This window comes from Drosophila sulfurigaster, chromosome 3 (genome assembly GCF_023558435.1).
Source record: "Drosophila sulfurigaster albostrigata strain 15112-1811.04 chromosome 3, ASM2355843v2, whole genome shotgun sequence".
NCBI classification, from domain to species: Eukaryota; Metazoa; Arthropoda; class Insecta; order Diptera; family Drosophilidae; genus Drosophila; species Drosophila sulfurigaster.
In genome coordinates this window covers 2778527-2799944 of record NC_084883.1, presented here as the reverse complement: position 1 = coordinate 2799944, position 21418 = coordinate 2778527, and the positions used below count along the sequence as shown (strand labels likewise).

At 39.3% G+C, this 21418-nt stretch overlaps 4 protein-coding genes and 2 long non-coding RNA genes across 13 annotated transcripts in view; 3 read left to right on the top strand and 3 right to left on the bottom strand.

Moving 5' to 3' along the window:
• Positions 1-175: 175 nt before the first annotated feature.
• On the top strand, positions 176-8532 carry LOC133840537 (uncharacterized). 3 transcript variants are annotated; one of them, XM_062272424.1, is made up of 4 exons: positions 176-383; positions 1292-1303; positions 7264-7446; positions 7508-8532. In XM_062272424.1, the coding sequence occupies exons 1-4, from the start codon at positions 365-367 to the stop codon at positions 7996-7998; spliced, it is 705 nt and encodes a 234-aa protein (XP_062128408.1). In that variant the 5' UTR covers positions 176-364; the 3' UTR covers positions 7999-8532. The 3 variants fall into 3 exon arrangements, with proteins under 3 accessions (XP_062128408.1, XP_062128410.1, XP_062128409.1); XM_062272426.1 differs by lacking the exon at positions 1292-1303 and having other exon boundaries at positions 178-383; XM_062272425.1 differs by lacking the exons at positions 176-383; positions 1292-1303 and adding an exon at positions 7049-7200.
• On the bottom strand, positions 1531-2943 carry LOC133840535 (fibrous sheath CABYR-binding protein). Of its 2 annotated transcripts, XM_062272422.1 has the most exons (3): positions 2750-2943; positions 1871-2695; positions 1531-1840 (listed from the first exon to the last, which is right to left on the bottom strand). In XM_062272422.1, the coding sequence occupies exons 1-3, from the start codon at positions 2903-2905 to the stop codon at positions 1658-1660; spliced, it is 1164 nt and encodes a 387-aa protein (XP_062128406.1). In that variant the 5' UTR covers positions 2906-2943; the 3' UTR covers positions 1531-1657. The 2 variants fall into 2 exon arrangements, with proteins under 2 accessions (XP_062128406.1, XP_062128405.1); XM_062272421.1 differs by having other exon boundaries at positions 1531-2695; positions 2750-2939.
• Positions 3352-4503, bottom strand: LOC133840536 (SKI/DACH domain-containing protein 1). Its single transcript, XM_062272423.1, has 2 exons — positions 4342-4503; positions 3352-4281 (listed from the first exon to the last, which is right to left on the bottom strand). The coding sequence occupies exons 1-2, from the start codon at positions 4477-4479 to the stop codon at positions 3424-3426; spliced, it is 996 nt and encodes a 331-aa protein (XP_062128407.1). The 5' UTR covers positions 4480-4503; the 3' UTR covers positions 3352-3423.
• A 383-nt stretch (positions 8533-8915) lies between the features above and the next one.
• LOC133840539 (uncharacterized) lies at positions 8916-9947 on the top strand. 2 transcript variants are annotated; one of them, XR_009894192.1, is made up of 3 exons: positions 8916-9155; positions 9225-9405; positions 9487-9947. It is a non-coding gene; the product is annotated as an uncharacterized LOC133840539 (long non-coding RNA). The 2 variants fall into 2 exon arrangements; XR_009894191.1 differs by having other exon boundaries at positions 9225-9411.
• Positions 9948-13284: 3337 nt separating this feature from the next.
• LOC133845124 (uncharacterized) overlaps positions 13285-21418 on the top strand; it is a 48170-nt gene continuing 40036 nt past the window's right edge. For all 3 annotated transcript variants that reach the window (XM_062279491.1, XM_062279490.1, XM_062279488.1), the window contains exon 1: positions 13285-13757. The gene's annotated coding sequence lies outside the window, so the exon portion shown is untranslated. The remainder of the gene's footprint in view (positions 13758-21418) is intronic.
• On the bottom strand, positions 13817-15043 carry LOC133843171 (uncharacterized). Of its 2 annotated transcripts, none has more exons than XR_009894478.1 (2): positions 14381-15043; positions 13817-14329 (listed from the first exon to the last, which is right to left on the bottom strand). It is a non-coding gene; the product is annotated as an uncharacterized LOC133843171 (long non-coding RNA). The 2 variants fall into 2 exon arrangements; XR_009894477.1 differs by having other exon boundaries at positions 13817-14294.

Below are 21418 nucleotides of genomic sequence, written 5' to 3'. Positions count from 1 at the left end.
GCTCGGTCGGCGCTCCACAGGTTCCACAAGCGAGCGAATCAAAAATCAAAGAGTGCAGTTAACACACAGGTCGGGATCCACAAAATTAAGAAGCAGTGGAACAACAATAACAATAATACGAACAGACGGCAACAACAACGCTTCCAACAAGATACTTTCGTTTGGTCTTTATTCGTATTTGTGCTCTCGACGCTGTCGGAACGTTTTAAAAATAAACGCGGAACGTACCAAATTAGCCGACTACAAATAAAACTATAGCTAAGCTCTAAAAATTTAATTCGACAACTGGACGCATTTCGGTTTAATAACACAACACTTTACTTAAATTCTAACTACCAAATACAGTAAAAACACAATCTTTAACATGTTCAGCTCGTTTACAGGTAAACATAAGAAAAAAAATAGTAATATAAAAACACGAAGAATATTGTGAAAGTTTTGAAATTAGAAAATGAACTGAAATTCCAACGTATTGTCTGTCCAATTAAGTATGTATGGAGTGCGGCAAGTGTCATGTCAAAAGAAAATCGAAAGCAATAAAAATACTTGTAGTTTACATGCGAGTATAAAGTAGTAGAAATGAATGAATTAATTGTGAGACCTTGCTTGTGACAGAGAGAACCTATGACCGCATTGCAGGATTATTATAGAAGAGTTACATCATCGTCCGTTCAGTGGCAAAGGAGTTCGTTGAGCAACTCTTCCCCCTACCCCAGGCTGTCTCTCTTTCTCTCACTCGCGCTCTCTATGTGTTTCTCCCATTCTTTTGTGCTGGATTTTGCTGATCCCAAGTCGCAATACAAAATTAATTGCCCGTTACAGTTACTTATAAAGGGTATATTCTAGAATAGCGTAAGCCACTTATGGCGCAGTACATCTTCTACACTCGCACACACGTGCATTTGGGTATGGGCGTGTGTGTGAGTTTAGCACAAGTTGTTGTTCTTCTCTCTGTGAGTAACAGACACAACCCACACCCAAAATGATGTGATATCTATACATACATACATCTCTATAATTATAGCGTGCATACACATATAGAATACGAACAAACATATGCGTATGCGTATGTGTGTATACCAATATCTGCATGATTGGAATTATTTTGTGTTTTTAGTTATGTTTCTTATAATTTATATTCGCTCTTTGATGTATTCTAAAGTACACGCCCGAAATAAATGACTCTATTTCCGTTTCTGAAATTCTAAATTCCAAATTCCTACAAACTGTCTGAGAATTTATGCTTTTTGGTCTAACTATAATATTCTCTGTTTCCACTTAATGCAAACAGACGCTTCGAAATGTAAGTAACAACGTTTCTTTTCAACTACCATAAGAATATTTTTGCAAATCCAGTAGACTTGACACAACTATTCAAGTTTTTCTTTTGCACTATAGAATATATAATATTAGCTTGCATCAATATTATCAGTAGTTTTTATAGAAAACAAATCCCCTCGCATGTCCACTCTTCCCTCACTCTCTTACCCTTCACGTATTAGTCATACAATTATTAGATGCCAAATGAGATAGGTTTAACGATTTATTGATTATTATACAAAGAAAATCGGGTTCTTCGTTCTTCGTTCCTCGTGTTTCATTTCCCCTTGAACTCCATCTAGTAGGTGTGCAGATCTCAGGTTGGTTAGCTAGAAGTTTATTCATCTTCCATGTCAAAGCTAAGAGGATTGGCAACTGGAGCACGACCTGCTGGCTCATCATTCGCTGGAGCAGCCTCCGCTGGAGCAGCCTCTGCTGGAGCAGCCTCCGCTGGAGCAGCCTCCGCTGGAGCAGCTTCTGCTGGAGCAGCTTCCGCTGGGGCAGCCTCCGCCGGAGCAGCCTCTGCAGGAGCGGCTTCGGCTGGAGCAGCCTCTGCAGGGGCAGCTTCGGCTGGAGCTGTTGCTGTTTCTGGAGCTCCCTCTAAGGCAGTTGTTTCACTGCCCTCAGCTGCTGCCGTTGTTACTCCAGTTTCACCAACGGGTGCTGCGGTAGTTTCACCTTGACCTGGTGACGATGTTGCTCCATCGCTTGTCGTCGCGTTCTCTCCCTTTTTGTGATGTATATTAAGTTCATCTTGCGGTTCTCCTCCTGCCTCATACGATGGTAAGCTTTGATCACCGCCGCTTTCCATAATTTCTGATCCGTTTTCGTCTTCCGTATCTTCCGTCTCTTCCTCGCTTTCCGGCGATTTGGCGTCTTCCGTTGAATTCGAATTATCAGCCGGCCGTGAATCGCTTTCCACACTTTCCTCGCTCCTCCCCTCTTCAACGACCTCACCTTTTGCAGCATCGTGGTGGAAGTGATGCAAATGCTCGTGACTATGATGCTCATTATTAGCTCTCTCGTAGACGGGTTGGGCACATTTCTGATTATTCTCCTCGCAGATGAAATACTGCGGTTCATAGCAATTTTCATCGGTTATCGTGGAGGAATTTTCACGCAACCGAATCTCTAGACAATCATCCATATTGGAGCGTTGCGTAGGCTCCACTCCATGGAATGAGACCGGCTGACCATTGCTGATATAGGTGAAGTAACCCTCAGATTGAAGATCATTTCCGCCAAACCAAAAGTCTTCCAAGCTGCCTTTCGATCCCATGAATTCAACTATTGCCTGTAACTCTTCATTAGTTTGCAAGTTAGCCAAACTGAGACCCTTGCGCAAGCAATTATTTAATGCTCCAAACCAATTCATCTGCAAGGGAGTAAAGATGAATCAAATCCTTGATTTACACTTGGTAATACCAACCTTCTTGGGGGCAAGGTAATAACACTTGCCGTGAATCTGACGCATAAATCGCTTGCCACACGGTCCATCGCTGTTCTTTTTGTCTCTTTTGGCTGAGACGACTTCATCGGAATATACTGCAATAAGGGTCAGTATCACAATTGGCAGAACCCTCATGACTGTGCCAGTCCCAAATTACATAAACTGTACAGCCAGCACATTTTTCTTCTATATATACACTCTTGGTGGGCGTGACAAATTGGATACGCCTATTTAAAAAACCATTAATTGTTTTCAAGTGCAGTTTCGGTTGGTTTGATTGCCTTGAGGTGAACAAATCAATTAATTTGCATTTGATGCGGTCAATTTAAGGGGCTTTATGGGGTGAACATATCAAGTGTCGATCTATAGGAATGTATTCGTGACTAAAGTATTGGGTGATAAACCAACAAGTTGGGCAGAAATAACATGCAACTGGCTTTTGACTTTCTTAAGCTTATATTAAATCTAAATAAGTAGTAGACACTACTTATTACAACTTTTGTGCCAAGCTTTCTATGGCCAATCTTACCGGCTATTAAACCCTCCGTTTTAGTCTAGTTTCAGTAATAATATCTGGTTGCTATTTTGAATTGATTGATTTATTTTGTATACATATAAAATTTAGATCTCTAAATCAATGATTTAGGGATTATCTATGGATTCTCTACCTCGCCTGGTGCAGTTGCCTCTGTTTCTTCTGCTGCAGTGGTCTCTGTCTCGCCTGCTGCAGTTGTCTCTGTTTCTCCTGCTGGAGTGGTCTCTGCCTCGCCTGCTGCAGTTGTCTCTGTTTCTCCTGCTGCTGTTGACTCTGTCTCGCCCGCTGCAGTTGTCTCTGTTTCTCCTGCTGCTGTTGACTCTGTCTCGCCCGCTGCAGTTGTCTCTGTTTCTCCTGCTGCTGTTGATTCTGTCTCGCCCTCAGCAGGACTTGTGGCATCTGACTCCGACACGGCTGCAGTTGTTTCCTTATCATTTTCATTCGATTCTTCCAATTCATCTTCGGGAACAGCACCCTCATTTGACTCTTTTGAACTCTCCTCGGAAGCACTACCGAAGGGGGATGGTGTGTTCATATCCTCATCACTTTCGCCGCTGGGCTCGCCAACATCATGATGGAAGTGATGCAGATGCTCATGGCTGTGATGCCGTGGCTTTTTCGCGTCTACGCTATCGCAGTAGACCTCGGAGCAGATGAAATATTGTCGCTCCAGGCAATTTTCGCTAGCGGTAATAGTCATATTGGATCGTATGCGAACCTCAAGGCAATCATTGCATAGGGCGGACTCATCTGACCATACCACACTGTAATTGCCGAAGTATCGAACCAAACGACCATTGCTTATATATTGATAGCGTCCCTCGGTCTGCAGATCGTTGCCGCCGAACCAAAAGTCCTCTGTGTTGCCCTTGGAGCTGAGGAAATCGATGGCGCCATTAAAATCGCCTGGATTGCTGAGATCGGCAAGCGTTAGACCTTTGCGCAGGCAATTGTTCAGAGCGCCATACCAGTTCATCTGGGAGGCAATCAAATGAGTTTATTTACGTGACAGAAAGGTGACGAAAAAGCGATTTACCTTTTTAACAGAGAAGTAGTAACACTTGCCATTGATGCGTCTCAGATAGCGACGTGGGCAACCTGTTGTCGAGCTGACCAGCTGCTCCCTAAGCAGGACACTCAGCAGGACAATGATTGCAATCAGACAATGCTTCATCTCTCTCAATGGATTGATTGTGTTGTGTGCCGCCCTTGGGCTCCTCTACTTATATCCTCTCCTAGCGTGCAACTTGTGAAAATGCATTATCACAGCATTGAATCGATTTGTCGAGAGCAAAGCACGCTGTTATCTCTTGCCACACGCGGCAATTAATTGAATTAGATTCCATGCATTCCATTCCACAGCATGACTCGATCATGAGCTTCTCGTTCCGGAATATTGCGGAGCATTTGTGGCGCTGCTGTCGACGTAATTTGGTCTTGAGTATTGCGGGTCAGCGCTTGGGGTTATATACAAAAAATATTTAATTGATTGGGTGTGACTGTGAGTGTGAGTTTTCAAATGATTCATCATAGCCCTTGCTAGACTTGTAGTTCATTTATTGATTTACCTTGGGACAGTATAGTATATGACATCATCGGTTGTATTGGTTAGAGGTGTCCTTTAGCAGGACACGTTTTGGCTCATTGCCAGTCGTCAGTCGTCAGTTGCCAGTTGCCAGTTGCGAGTTGCCTTATTTTGTTTGGGTATTGACCTTGGACAATGAGCTAACTTTTAGCTGGCTGACAGCTTTAACTTAAACAAATTGCTAGTCGTGCGAATTTCCATCTGCTCGATTCTTATAGATATAGTACTTAAGTGTGTGTGTATGCTATGACATCATCAGCAATGGCAACAGCGTCAGCGTCAACAACAGAAACAGCAACAGCAACAGCGACAGCATCATCGATTGCCTGTTACAAATGTAGCCAAAGGTTTTGTCGAGAGAGACTAGCCGGCTTTTTCGATTCTGACGGCCAAAAACTGGTGTGGAACGTGAGTTGTGTGTGACCTGGCTATGAGCTGTATGTTACTCATAGAACGACCAAAATCTCATACAGATACAAACGTATCTGTGGCTGTGCCAGTATTTGTGACCGTATCTCAGTATATAAGCACGCTTGAGTTCAGTTGCTCTTGGGTACAGGTTTAGTTTTGTCTCTGTTGTTTAGAGCTTCTGCGCATTATCTGTTGAATGAGTACAACAACAATAACAAACACATTAGCAACATCAACAGCTGTGAGCTTCAGTGTTCGCTCTGGCTGTGTTCTTGACTCTGCTTCGACTGCGGCTTATTGTGTTGCCTTATGGCCATGTTGTGGCATTCTAGCCGGTTTTCAGAGTCTCTACGTTATTGTTGTTGTTGTTGTTGCTATTGACCACAGCATGCCAGAATATGCGTCGTTCTATTACGCAAAATGGTAAGAAAGATATTATGATTCTAGTCAAGCGTGTGGTTACGAATTTCAATGAGTTACATTGTCAATGCGAAATATTTGTAGCAGGCAGCTTTGGTTCATAGCTCCATTTATGTCATATCCTTTAGCTTCAACTCGATTCACAACTCTCTTCTCTCTCTCTCTCTCTCTCTCTCTTTCTGCTTGCTGTGAAATTCGTGAGCAAGTTTATCAGACATGCGTAACTTTTCGATCTACTCAACAGTCTATTGCGTTTCGATCGAATTCCACCACATTCTTTATGGACGCGTGGGCAATCAGAATGTTAATTGAATTTTTGGTAAATAAATATATACACTAGTGTTCGGTATAAACAAAAAGCCAAGCATTTAGAGTCTCTTGTGCGTTTTATTGGTATTTTATGTTGGTTCTATTATTCATTCAGTTTTAATATAAACACTTGCTTTCACAGCCACAGCCACAGCCAGAAAGCGTGAACAAGAGTTGAAACTATTAAAAAATATAAAATCGCCCGAATCGCCATTATGACATCACATACTGTAAATTATTCAAATATTTGCGCATTGTTTTCTTTATACATATGCATAAAGCAATAGACTTACACACCTACATACATAGTAGACACGAATACAAGCATATATAGAAAATTTCTTTGGGTATGCCATATAGAATAGTGCTCGTTGCTACATCGGAAACTGCCGGACCGAGTGGATTTGCCGCTGCGGCATTTAATGGCGAAATGTTTCTATTTGAGTGAGCGCACACGTCATTTTATGGGAATGCAGCAACAGCAGCAGCAGCTCCCATTTAGCGCAGTGACCGAGCTTCCTATGCCAGTAGTTTCGCTTCTATTAAAATGTAGTTATTATTCATATTTCTTAATACCCTACAGCCTTTATTCAAAGTGTATGCTAGATCAGTAGATTGTTTTTATTTTAATTTGTAGTTAAATAAAATTTATTTTATTTGTAATTCTCTTTTCATATGATATATTTTTAAGAATAAGCATGCTCTTTACTCATCTTTTTTACTGAGTGTTTTATAGCCTATGCTCAATTTATTTTCTGCTTATATTATTTTCTATATAGTATCTAATGAGTTTAGCTTTTTGCTGGCGCCCAATTTGGGGGCGACGCAACAAATTGCGCAGTTGCTGACAACTGTGTAACTGTCACCCGAGCATGTAATCTGAAAACTGGAAATCTGAAATCAGAAAATCTAAAATTAGAAATCACAAAAATCTGGCAAGAGCAATGCATGTAATTACGAACTGATTAGTGGATGTTCGATGAAAATTCATATTGTTTATGATTTGGTAATTAGCAAGTCTGGAATTTTCATCGAAAACATCGATAAGCAGTGCAAAAACTGATTACTGATTACAAATCACCCTATAAATTATGATCAGAGACAAGACGATGAATTAGTTTTACTTCCATAGTCAAGCAAAAATGTTTCCCAGTCGCCAGCAGCAGCAATGTAATAAAAGGATCTAAGCTCTAAAAATACTAAATGTATAATTGTTGCCATTTAATTCGACAGCATCTCTGAAGAACTTTGGCGACAAGACCGCCAATCTGTTCAGCAAGAAGAAGGATGAGGCTGAGAAGTTGGCCAACGACAAAGCCGTCGAGGCACAGAAGCTAGCCGAGGAGCAGGCCAAGAAGGTCGGACAGTCCGTGCAGCAGACGAAGAGCGAAGCTGAGCAGCTGGCCACAAGCACTGGTAACTATAATTTTTGAACTAAAAATAGTTTAGACATACTCAATGACATCTCTTCGAGCAGCCAAGGATGCCGCTGCACTGGCTGCTGCCGAGGCACAGAAGGCTGGTCAGGCCATCGATCAGGGAGTGAATCGTGCCGCCGGCGCCGTTAACCAGGGCAAACAGGCTGTGGATAACACCGTGCAACAGGCTGCTGCCGTCGCTCAGAACTCCAAGCAAGTGGCCGCCAACATTGCGGAGTCATCACAACGTGCTGCCGCCAATGCTGTTGATCAGACCAAAAAGGCTGCCAATGAGGCGATCAACAAGAGCGTCAAGGCTGCCGAGTCTGTCGCAGACCAGAAGCTCAAGGAAGCCGAGGGTGCCATCGATGGTGCCATGAAGCAGACCAGCCAGGCAGTTGACCAGAAGCTGCAGGAGGCCAACCAGTACGTTGACCAGAAGCGCGAGGGACTCGAGAAGAACATCCAGGAGGCTGCTAGCCAAGCACAGGAAAGCGCCGGCGCACAAGCCACCCAGCTGTTGGGTAAATTGCATCTTGGCCAGAAGTAGATTCCCATAAATCCATCCCTTAAATTCCCCCTTTCCCCCAAGAATAATAATAATACCCTACCTAAATAATTTCATCTGTGTGTAACGAACAAATCAAGAGAGATGCTTTAAACAAACAAAAAGAATAAAGAAGGAAAAATTGCTTCAACGTAACAAGTGCCAGTAATGTGATTGCTAAATAATAGTTCATAAATGTATTTTTTGATTATATTTTTTGAATATTTGTTTTCAATTTGTCCATTTTCCTCAACATGCAGCGCAGCTTTTGATATTGAAAATGTATTGTGCACTTACTTGTATTTTTTTTATAAGGCAACAACAATATTTACTATTGAGTTGTAATTTTTATATACATCAATTTGTTACTTTGAAGCATTTTATATATATTTATATGGAAATGAGTAGAAGATGATCAAATGAAATCAATACTGAGCTATGCTTTTTCAAAAGTATATTCTGTTTTATAAAGAAATGTATGATTAAGTACTTTTAACTTTTTTGCACAATAAATTGCAAATGTGTTTTTATTATGTATACGCAAAATGTCTTTAAATGATGGTGGGACAAATCAATATTATCTTATCTTTATATTGTTTTCATAATTCAAATGTACCGCGCGTTTTTTATTCAGTTTGTAGTTGCAAAGGTTTGTGTCATTGCTAAACGAATCTTTTAGCGCATGTTACAAAAAGCTGAACTATAGATGGCGCAATTGTCACAGGGTGCCTCGATTAGCAATATTTTAAAGGAAAATTGTTTTCGGGAAATTTAAACGAATATTTAAAATAAAAATGTGCTTGTTAATTTCAATGCAAGTTGAACTCCGTGAGTTACAATGGATCATCAACAAATGAAGGCAAAAGTTTTAACCAAAAGGTGCAAAAAGTTTACCTCGACTGACGAAATTCTAGACAAAGTACACAACGAGTTTAGTTTAGAAATTATTTGGATTTTTACTTTTTTTATTCCTCATAAAATTTGTAAACCTTTTCTTTACCCGTTTTGTTATTGAGTTGTCTGAGCTTTTAATTATGTGAAACTTTGTAGTTGTTGCCTCTAACGGACTGTCGAGCATTGAAAGTTGCGTTCGTTGCAGCAAACAAAGTATAGAAAGTTGCCACACACCGAATATATATGTAGTAAATATTCGTATTTGTGTACGTATTCGTATTCGCTTATTGGCAAAGCGTTGACAAAATTTATGTAAGAGCGATTTTTAATTTCAGATAAAGTTCGCTTGGCTGTTGATTACCTGTCTTGGTGCAGCATTTTGTGGCAAGTATAAAATGATAAATGCATTTTCATTGCATAACGACGAGCGCTTTGGAATTTATGCGGCTGAACAAAATGTCAGAGCAATTAGCTAGGCACTCAGTAAGTGTTCAGGGCTTTTGTCTACGCGTGTGTGTGAGTGTGAGTATGTGTGTGTGCCAGTGTGTTGCATGCAAAGTGTTGCAAAGAGTTCATTTAAATTTAAATGTTGTTAAGCTGCGCTGACCACAAGACGGCAAGTTGCTGAACGTAGACGAGGGACGGCAACGACACCTGGCGATTAATTAAAATAACTGTTTATCAACACGAATTAATCATGTTTAAACATGCTCCAAGCTCGTGAGACCGCATTCAAAAGTGGCGTGCAACCGCCGTTTGGGTCATGTTAGCAGCGAACCCTTGACGGATGCCACGCGGGGCAAACAAACAAGAAACCTGAAACACACGCATGTGTTCCAGAAACTAATAACCGAAGCTTAAATGGGCAAAGTTTGTCCAACGAATTACAGAACCAACAAGCTTTGCAACGTTCACAGAATTTGAGAATGAAGAGCGGCAATGTTTTAAACTTAAATTAAAATTAATAAAGCAGAAAATTGTTCTGTAATGTAATCTGATAAAAACAATGTTTCGAAAACTGTGAAAATTTGTCGTACTGATATATATTTCTTAAATGAGAATTAGTTGTAAACGATGCGTAATGCATAAAATCATGAAAAGGATATGCGATTTTAAATAAAAATTTAAGCGAGCTAAGTACGAGAAGAATTCTGTAATTTCTAAATAATTGAGTAATATACTCAATTTTCAATTCATCTTTAGTTATGTATTATGCGTTACAGATTTAGGATCTCTATATAAAACTAGCAAATAGTAATGAGATAATCCGAAAATAGGATTAACGATTATGTTTTGTGGAACACGTTTTTATGGCATGCTGAGCTAACCTCAAACAATGGCCTGCGGCGTTACTTTTATCAGAAAACTTTAATGCGCGTGTGTGTGCAATTAAGAGTATAAAATAATATGTACTTATATACAATATACGTATTATCGGCAAACGTACATATGTATGTATAAAAGTGTTGCACGTATGCCAGCAATGCGATTAAATTCGGATAAACTTTAAAAATGACAAGCTGTGATTGGGTCCATTGCCATTGGGGACCATCAACAATCAACCGTCAGCCATCAAGCGTCAACCGTAAACCGTAAACCGTAAACCGTGGAGAGTCGAGAGTCGTGAGTCGAGCGTTAACTGACTCGTTCTCTAAGCATTCTGTCACGCGGCTGCCATTAGCCTCGAGCTCAATGGAGCCTTGCAAGTTGCATGCAAAATGCGTTGTAATTGTCAGCTGAATGGACATGTTGGAGAGTGTTGGGTTACCCAAAGCAACAGCAACAGCAGCAGCCAAAGGAGAGACATCGGAGTGCACACAATTTGAGCCAGTGGCGCGTGTCGAAAGACGCAATGAACTCATACGTCAGGACATTGTGACAAAGGAATTCGTTGAATAACTCCAGGACAATTTCATTTAGACGTGTTACAGTATTTAGCTCTTAAGGTTGCTGTTGGACAAGCTGTGCAAACTAAATGCAGTATTCGAATAACGTTCGTGTATCATCACTTTTATTCATCAACAATTGACCTTTATTATTAAAACTTAATAATTAAAGAATGTTAATTGCTCTTGTTCATTACTTAGAGATGCTCATACATATTTATTTTAAAATAATAAGTTAATTGATGAGCTTATTTTTGCAAGCGTCTATTTCTCTTTTAAGTGTGTACATAATACTAAATGATTACTATCGGTATAATTTTTATCGATTACAAGTATCGTATGAATTTATCATATGCTTGTTTTCTTAATTTAGCTGTGACAACTCTAAAATATTTTCTTGGTCATACTAAAGAGCCAATTATCATTCGTAATTGCTTTGCTATTGCTAAATCTGATGCTGATTTGTGTTTCTTTGATTTATGCGTCTGTTGGGTGTCTAAGCCCATTAATAAATTGAGCTGCTGGCCAAGTTAAGACCTAAGGTGTTGGTACAAAGCTGTTTAGTGGACGACATCCATCGAGCATTCGAGAGATAGGAATGATGTCATCAATTGGCTGCACATCCTGCATGTTAATGTGTGTGTGTGTTTTTGTGTCCTGTATCCTCTCGGACAATTAACAACGCTTGAGCTGTTTCTTGTTGGTTGCTTGTCTGCCTATTTGACTGAGCGTGACAATTGGGCAGCCAGCGATTTATGGGTGACGAGAGTTTGATAAGTTGTTTGCCGCAGGAGTAGACGAGAAGTTGTTTCAACTTGAAAGCATCCTTTAAATAAATTCCTAAGCCAGCAAACTCTGGTCACAGCAACTCCCACGCAACAATGTTACAAAATAAATTGAGCGCTGCGATTGCCGGCAATCGTCCTTTAACTCGTTTGCACAAAATTCAATTACTTCCGTTGGCTATTACTGGCTCCCTTTCGCCTGGCAATATATACTTACACACCTCTGCCGTCGATACATATATAAATATGTACACTACATATAAAAGTATATATGTATACGTATACTATATTGAAAGCTAGTCCAAGTGCTTTGGATGCGGATGAAATTGCATTTAGGCAGCCGGCGCACCAACTGTGCACGCATTTTATGCAGCTGTTGGAATTGCCAACAGTGAAGTGGAGAGAACGGGAGAGAAGGGAAGCAGAGAAGTGCAAATGCAGATGCAAACAAGGTGTGTACAAATGTACCCATTATAGAGGTGTGTATGGAGTATGCGATTGCCCACAGCTAAAGTTATCTATTAAAGGTAAGTTGGAGACAGCTTGAATTCAGTTAGATGCTGACTTCAATGATTATTTTAACATTTGCAACTTGTAATAACTATAAAGATAATAAATAAGTATGTTCTTGCAAGGAAACATTATTACCATGTATTAAGAATTTAATATATGATCAAATATAAGCACTGTAATTTGGTGATAGAGAAACAATTTAAAAGTTGGTTGACAAGAATTATATAACTACAATTATTTGTATAATTTATCGTAAGCTGTACTAATTAAAAATATAATTAAATTTGGAATACAAATTTAAAAATAAACGCAATTTTAACTGTAAAAGTGTTGGTCAATGTCTCTACTGTTTCAATTTGTTGTCCGATTAATACATTTTAATATGATTATTTAAGAGTTTTTGTTGATTCTCGCATACCCATCTGAGATTATTAATATTTAGTTAGACTGAAAAATAGCATCTTTAAATCGTTGAAGGAGTCGCATAGAAATACAATTTTCTAAGAGTAAATTAAAATCGCAAAATTATACTATAATATTAAGATATAACATTTAACTCCAAGTAGTATAATATAACACTGAGTTCAATAAAGAACCAAGAAAGACAATTATAATTAATACAAGAGTTATACAAAACAAAGGCTTGGTTAATTGCATTAAGCTAAGTAGAAGCATTCTCAATTTGTCTCTGTTTTTCCCACCTCCCACCTCCCACGTCTCGCACTGATTTTTGTGTGGCAGACACAATCGAGTAGCCTGCATCTAATAGCACTTTGCTTGCTTTATTTACTCGCATCTAAATCCCTGACATGAAAATGGACACATGAACTGTGCACAGCATGGAGCACAGGTAAACTAAGAGCTATTGCAATTGCATTGACTGCTTGAAGTTCAGCTTGTGCTTAAGACCTAGGGAGGAAGTGTGCAACAATGGCAATCGACGGATGCTGCATGCCCCATTTGGGGGCGCCACTTGTCACAGCTGTGTGCATAATTGAAATACCGAATTCTGGTTAAGCGACCGAATCAAATGTTATTCAGGCAACAAAGTTGTTTTTACCGCTTCACCCATTGAAAAACTAACGTTTTTCAAATAGCATCCACACGCAGTACAAAGCACACAGCAAACACACGGCGCCTGCGCAGATTCATGTGGAACGCATTCATATTGGCCATTCTTAAGCATTGCCTTCAATTGGTGTCGCTTCAGTACGACGTCGGCTGGCAAATCAGACGCATCGTCGCCAACATCGCAACGCTGACGTGCCACGAGTTCGTTTTTCGTTCGTTGCTCTGTTTAACGGTATTTTAAATAATTGAAAAGCGCGTCAAAAACACTTTTTGAGAAAACTAAAACTGAACGAGCGCCGAATTGCCTTTGAAGGCTACAAAGCAACAAAAGTCAAAACGAAAAAAGCAAACGCAAAAAAGTAAATAAAACGGAAAAGAATAAAAGAAATTGTTGCATGCTTTTAGGCAGCACAATTGTTAATTGATATTTGCAGTAGATGTGTGCTTGTGTGCGTGTGTGTGTGTGTATGTGAGTGCTGCTAGTTCGAATGCTTTTTTGATTAAAGTGCGCGCGTGAATAGTTTGGTGAATACTTTTTTGTGTGCAATCAGCAAATTGAGGGCCAACTCTTTTGGCTCACACAAGCAAGTCTGCAACTAATTGCCCAAAGCTGGTAAGCGAATTGACTCCCAATGATAAGTCAAAAAAAAAAAAAGAAATAACATGTTAGTCCCATTCGAGTATCGGGCAAATAAATGTTGCTATTTAAGTGTTCACATCAATCACAATAACAAACAAGCAAGCAACAACTCAAAAGGAACACTGAAAAAGTCAAATACAAGAATTAAGTACCCGAGTTTTTTATGAGATTTGTTGCCAGTGGCAGTTGACTTTTAAGTGGCACTGTAGACACATGTTTGCTTCCTTTGACTTTCACAGAGACCCAACTTGGCCACGCACACATTCGAAATCACTTAGCAATTTGTAGCCACAGCACTCGATTCAGCCTGGCAGTTCTTTCTAGTACTGACAGTGTGGCTTTGACATCCTTTCCACAACTCTTGTCGCTGTCATTGTGCCGTCTGTTTAATTTCACAATTCATTTCATGTCAAACGGCTTGTCAATGGTTCTGCTTTTGGTTTTTGCAGAATTCAGTGACGCTTTTATGGTTCTTCTCTCGCCTTCCCCCACAATCATCAAGCCCCAACTCTGAACAAAGCCAACAAAACCAAAAAAGAACATGGCTGTCAAGACGTTTGAAGTTGATGTATTAACTGTTTGCCTTTGGTACTTACTCGAATTGTGCTGCTGCTGCTGCTGCTTAGCATACGAAAGATGTCGCCGCGAAATTTTGTGAATAGGACAAGTGCTTTTGTTGGACATGATTGTGGCACCTCTAGACGCATAAATTCATGCCATTGAATTAGACACTTCCCACAGCAGTGTCACGTTAAGTACTGATCCAACTGATAGAGACTGTTTTTATGGGAAGGCTATGGAATGGTGATAGCGTCTGGTGCAAATGTGACTTCATTTTTCGAGGCGGATAGATTGCTGTTAGACAGGTAATGTCCAGATTTTGTTCTGAGAGCTGATTTTGCTTAATTCAAAGAAGAGTCGCTTCAAAAGTAACATTTGTGTATTGTTTCATTCCAAGACTCTGACGAATACCGCTGTGGAGAATTTAGTTAGTTGAGAGTTTAATTAGACTTTTTTGCATTTAGTATTGCATAGATAGGCAGCTTCAATTATCATTCTAAAATGAAAGCGGAATTAGTTTGCTGATGCTGTCAAAATCACGTTTCGTTTAAATAGAATAGAAATGTAATCATTTAGCAATATTTGAAGCACTGCTAATGCAGACAGCTTGCCAGTTGTGTTCAATGACTATTAATTAACAATAATCTGATACAACTCAGGCATGCACTCGAGCACACACACAGTCGGCAAGTGGCAGGCAAATGTCTAGTGAATGGCATATTAATTTATGATATTACCTGTTTGAATAGCCGGAAATGCTACTTATGTGGAGTTAAGTTGACGTAAGTAATATGCAAATCTCGCTCGTCCTTCAACACGCTCAATATCCAATTAGCCCTTGTCCTATTCACATAGAATAGTCCTCTTTGGTTAATTGAGCTCAGCTCTAATGGGGCACGGCTCTATAAACATATATCTAAACATAAGCCAAATGCCAAGTACTAACAATACTTCAAACAATTTGCTTACCTACCCAAAAAAAAAAATCGGCGAAAAAATAGCAGCAAATATAAGTGGAGGAGTCGCAAGTCTGGCATTTCTCGCAAGTTCGCGGAGCGACGCCTTCGGTTTGGTCTTTTGGGCGGATTTTTCTGGCTTTACTTTTGCTGACTGCTACTTTATGGTGGCCATTAAAGGAAATTGAATATAATTTTGTTTGCTAAGCTCTTCCATAAACTTCCCAAGTGCCCTGGTGCTGCTATATGATTTCTTCCTGTTTTTCTGTTTTTTTTTTCTTTTCTGTTAGCTGCTTCTGTTTTGTAAGGTTTTTCATATTTTATTAAGTTCACGCCATAAAAAGGTCGACGGGGCAAGTCAACCTAAGCGGCCTTAGTTTTAATGGAGTTCGAGCTGGACTCTCACATCTTTCGACACTCTTTGAGAGAGAGAAAGAGAGTGTGCATAAATATGATTGAGAAATTTACAAGCTACGTTAGAATCGCAGCTTAACAGTTGACCCTTTGGTCAGTCGAAATGACTGATGAATGCCCAAGACACTCAGATGGATTTGGTTGGTTTTGCACCGCATTCTAGACAATAATGCCAAACCTATTTCATCTGCATACTTGTACATACATATATTCTGTGTGTATGGGTTAGTTTACATGTACAGACACTTATGTGCAATATGTAACTGGAGACCACAAAAGCCCTTCATTTTTGGCATCCAAGACATTTCGTGTTTGGCCCACTTGCTTACCGATTTCATTATTTATTTAAGTTCGTAAAAGCAAACTTGCATATTGGAATCAACTGTGAAATGAGAAATGAGAACATGAACTAGAGAACCGAACCGAGTCTGGGAGAACTGGGAGCAGCAGAGAAACTGGGAAATGGCAAAATAATAAATTGTTTGCTGCGGTTGTTTGCCTTTTGTCTAAGTTCTTGGGCCTGTTGTTGGCTGTCACCACATCCTACTGTTATTTGTCTATGTTTGGGTTAGATTTGTCGAGTTATCCTTATTGGGTTTCCAATCAAATGCAAAAACATTGTTTTCATTTCATTTAAATTTTGATGTATTGTTCCAGCCCAACACTTGTCCCCGAATTGTATTCTCTTCTTTTTCGCTTTCATCAATTTAATTTTAGTAACAACAAGGATATAGAATATTGGCTCTACAAATTTAATTTTGCATTTTACAGATTTAGTTTTCTTTATTTTTAGCAAGCGTCTGAGATCCTTCTCTCAGTTGTGTGCCGAGTCCCAAATGCCTTAGCCAACAATGCTGTAGGTGAGCTGTGTGTCTTGCGTCCTTTGCCTTGTTGACGTACCTGGGCCAAAGAAAACAGTTCTCATTGGCTCTGACGGTTCTGGTTCTGGCTCTGGCTGTAAGAGCTAACGCAAATCATTTTGTTGATTTTGCTTGGCAAATGTCTTCGACTTCATCTTGCTCCCACGCAGATGGTTTCCATTTTCATTTGTATACGTCCTGGGAGACCACGAGGCGATAGGAAGCCATCAATCAATTCCTTAGATAATTTACTAAGACATTGCTATAATTTGGTGGTAAAAGGTGTATGCTTTTCGGTTGTTGTGGTTGTGACTGACAGCACTTCAGGGTCAAAGGTTGTGCTTAAATGTATAAATAAAACAGAACGAAAATCAGATCTGCTTCTTCGCTTTCGCCTTCGGCTTCTCCTTTTTCTGCTCCGAGCTGTAAGCTGGCTTCAATCCAATTTGGAAATATGTTTAATTTAAAGTATATTTCTGTTAATTTGGGATGTTGAATACAAGTCGAACCGATTAATAACAACAGAACACACTACCTAGCATATTGCGTATACGTACTGATGGCCATATTGAGGTTAAATCTAATAAGCATTTCCGGTTTCATGAACTCATGCTTTGTTGCGGTGATTCTTGTAACTTTTCTACTCGAGACAGACAGTTTTGAAGACTCAACGCCTCAGTGCTTTGCTTTCCTCCTTCCCTCCTTGTGTTGTTGCTGGTGCGTTATGTAGTAGAAATTATGCCAGAAAAACCCCAAAGACACAACCATCAGGCAGAACATACTTAAACACACAAAGGCTGACAAATCTAGTGCTCGTCGCAGCTTGTTGCTTGTTTATAGTACATATAACTAGGCACAGTTAAGGGTTGTTGTTGCTTCTATTGCTGTCTGCCTATTTGGCTTTTATAGTTAGCGGCAGAGGCAACAATTTTGGCAAAGTTTATGTGCGCTGGCAGCCAGAAAGATGCACTGACGATAAATTTAACTTGAGTTGACTTCAAGTTTAGCCATTTAGATTGAAAGATCTAAAACTTGAAACTAGCAAAAATATTTGACATGCCCATAGTTGAAAAGGGTAATAAGCCGTTGGCTATCTGTTCGGGTTGCAGTCATAAAATCAAGCCACAGGCAAACTAACCACTTGATAGCAGAGCATGTAATTTGATTTCGTTTCTAATTAGCCAGTTACATTTAAAGTTTTCCCCACAATGTTTAACCACTTCCTCCCTCATTCCATGCTCTGTTCAACGATTTCCATGCAGAACTACACGTGTTAAACAAGTTCATGAACATCAACTTGTAAGTGAGTTATGCAGCTACCAACAGTCAGTTGCGCTTTTCATGGGATTTCAAAAAAAAACATCCGGAGACATTTCTTCAAGCAATAGTAGTAGATATATTTTTGTACTCTCTGTCTGTTGCACACTATGTCGGCTGCCACTTTTTGTGGCACTGTGGGCAAGTCAGCATCTACAATTTAAATGGTCAAAAGTGATTTTTTTTAGCCCTATTTATCAATATTTCCATGCTTATTGAATTCAGCGTCGAATATTATTGAAGCGATTAAGCTGCTTAAATTGTAACAGCTTTTATGTGAGCTATATTTGTACTTGTAAGCCATGATGGAAATTGTAATCTGCGTATCAATAAATAAAATCAATAAAAAGGAGGAATTTATATATAAATATTGTTATTCAATTTCGAATAATATTTGAAGTGCCTTAACTCAACGAAACCCTAATGCACTCGTAGCTACAATATTTGATTGAAACTCAAATATATCAAATCAAATTCAAATCAAAGTGTATTGAAATTAGTTCCAAGAAAACAAACTCACATTAAGCACAAAGCACCATTGTTGTATTTTCTACCAACTCGAACTACTGTGCACCTACCTGACTGACTGCCTGACTGACTGACAGCGAAGCATTGTGTTGTCAGCTTTTGCAGTGGTTGCCTCGCGTCCTTTCTTCCTTCCTGCCCCATTCGCTAGGGCTGCCTAATGTCTGTTTGGTTTCGTGGCACGGCAAGCCTTGTGGAAAAACTTATCATAAAAGTTTTTGCAAAAGTTGTCAAGGTTTTTGCCAGTTTGTCCTATTCGTCATTTGCAGCGCCCAGCAAAAATAATTATTTATAACTTAAAAGCAAAATAGTAGCAGGAGTCAAATATGCGGCAAAATAAATAGAAATAAATAAAATAATATAAAGAACACCAGCCACCGCTGAAATATAAAACCAATAAACAAATCCCCATTTTTAGGGCCAAAATGATGTTCTATGGCAATGCACACGAATTGCGATATAATTTTTTATGCTTTAATTGGCACTATAAGCAAGCCATGAAAATACTTCTATAGATAGTACATAGAGAGAAAGAGAGCAATCGATAGCTCAAGAGCGGCGACGTTCGGCCCACTTGAGGCAACAATAATAATCGTTCGAGTGTGGCAATCTACAGACACTGTCTCCCTGGTTCGTCTCTGTCTGTTTGTCTGTTTGTCAGTTTGTTTGTCTGCCATTGACAGACAGTCATAAATATGGAAAGACATAAAACGCCAGCAAAAACTATGTACTACATATGCCAATGACGACAACTCCAACACCCAACGCCCTTTTTTCTTTTGTTGCCCACTCCACATCCGCCATCGTCCATCGCCCATCGCCCATCGACATAACAAACAGCAGGATCTGTTTTTCTGATTGTCCTTTGCCAGGGCAACGTTTGATGGAATGTCTGAAATGTCGACAATTTCGGTCTGTCTACGTTCTCAGCCTTAACTTCACTGCTTCGCTCAAGCGTGTAAAATGTGCACGGACTTGTCTACATCTTAAACTTGCTTAATTAATTTAAATTGTGAGACTCCAATGTAAATTTGAGTTTTATGTATTACATTTAATTGTTCAGATTTAAGTTTAATTGCTAGCCTTACACATTTCTAACAAATGTAATCGAATTATTAAATAAAATATAACATGGCAAAATTAAGATAAATGAGTACTCATACATATATATTTTATATTGTCTACATCCTTTGTTGATTTAATAAGATTTATTTTCAAATAATATTTGCTAAAAATTCCTAAACGCAACTCTAATAATATTTTTAATTATTTTTTGCCTCCAGCAAAACACAGAGGAGGACTCATCTCCGAAATGAAAAATACGGTTGCTGCTGTCGAGTCTGAGATGATTTTTTTCTCAATCTGGTATATTTGATAATCTATGGTATTTTGACCGTAATAATATATCGATATATCAAATATTATCCGTATTTGAAATATACATTTTTGATATATTTTTAGGACAATACCGAAATGTCTTACTTTAATTGAAAATAAATAGCAGGTATCACACTGTCGATCACACTTGGCAGAGATTACTTAATTATTTTTATACCCGCTACCCATAGGGTAGATGGATATTATAACTTTGTGTCCAAAATATATAAGTAACAGACAGGAAGAGTCATCTTCGATCCTATAAAGTATATACATATATTCTAGTAGCTATTTAAAAAATAGTTTTAAATGGCGAGTCTTACTTGCTTTTGTTCCCAATCAATATTTGGAATATGTTACTAATTTGGAATATTTTTAGAATAACATTTTAATTGAACATAACTAGCAGGTATCTCACAGTTGAGCCGTTGAACTTTTTTAATTGTTATTTATTTATCTACATTTTGCTTTTTCTTATTTTTAATGCATAATTTCAGATGTGTGCATTATTTTTTATTTATCCAAGCAATTGTTTCTTTCTGTTTTAAAAGTTTAATGTAAATTTTTGTACTTTGGCTATTAGCATTAAATTGTAAAGTATTTCAAGAAGTCATTTATAGCACTTCTGTGGGAATTGTTCGGGATAATCTAAAGCAGCAAATGTGCTTTTATATGGTTATTGTAAATGAGTAGACAGTTGTGGCCTATAAACTTGGCCAGTAAATTTTTACAACAATGCGTTTTGGTTTACCTTTCGGGATGCATCCCAGGGTTCCAATTTTTTGTTTGTTTTCGTGGCTGCGAAATAAAAAAGGAAATTCAGCTAAATGGCATTCAAATTAAATCACCGGCAATCTGTGCGGACATCGTGAAAAAAATGCGTGCTAATTTATTTAAATAATTTAAAAAATTTCTCAAAACCTCACGAACAAAGAAAACAAATAGCAGCTGCGTCTAGTCAAGTTGTTGCCTTAAGATAACAATTGAGCAGCAGCATCAACAGCAGCAGAGCCATCGGAAGCAGCAGCAGCAGGTGAAGAAGGCCTTCAAACAAAGCGTTTTGCCTAACAAAAGGCCAAAAGTTAATGTGTGCCTAAGTAGCAGTCAGGTCGACCCCATACACGCATACACTAATACACGCACAAACACACCAAATACACACACACACACTTCTACTATTTGGCCATTAAAGATGCCCCCATTTTGTTTGGCCAACTGCTTTTTGGGCGCCTTCCGTTGCCACATCCGCCAACTGTCGACTGCCGTCCGTTCGTCGTGCGTCTTTCGTCGTCTACCGTCTGTCGTCTGTCGTTTGTCGCCTGTCCTCTGTCCTCTGTCGTCTTTGCCTACAGCCACCTTGTGTCGTGCCCAGGCTGCTTTTGTTTGCGGCGAGTGCGTTGATTACTTTGGGGAAATGTGCGTGAAAGGTAACGGCGCGTACCTGTCCTGTCGTTTTCTGTTCTCTGTTTGGCTCCTTTGCCGTTTTGCTGGCTTCTAGCCTCGTGCCTCGTGCTGCTATTCAGCCTTGCGAATGCCAATGCCAATGACTGGCGACTGATTTATATGCTCGTCTTTCGAGGGTTCTCCCCCAAATGGCATGTAGCGCTTCCTGTCGTCTCTGATT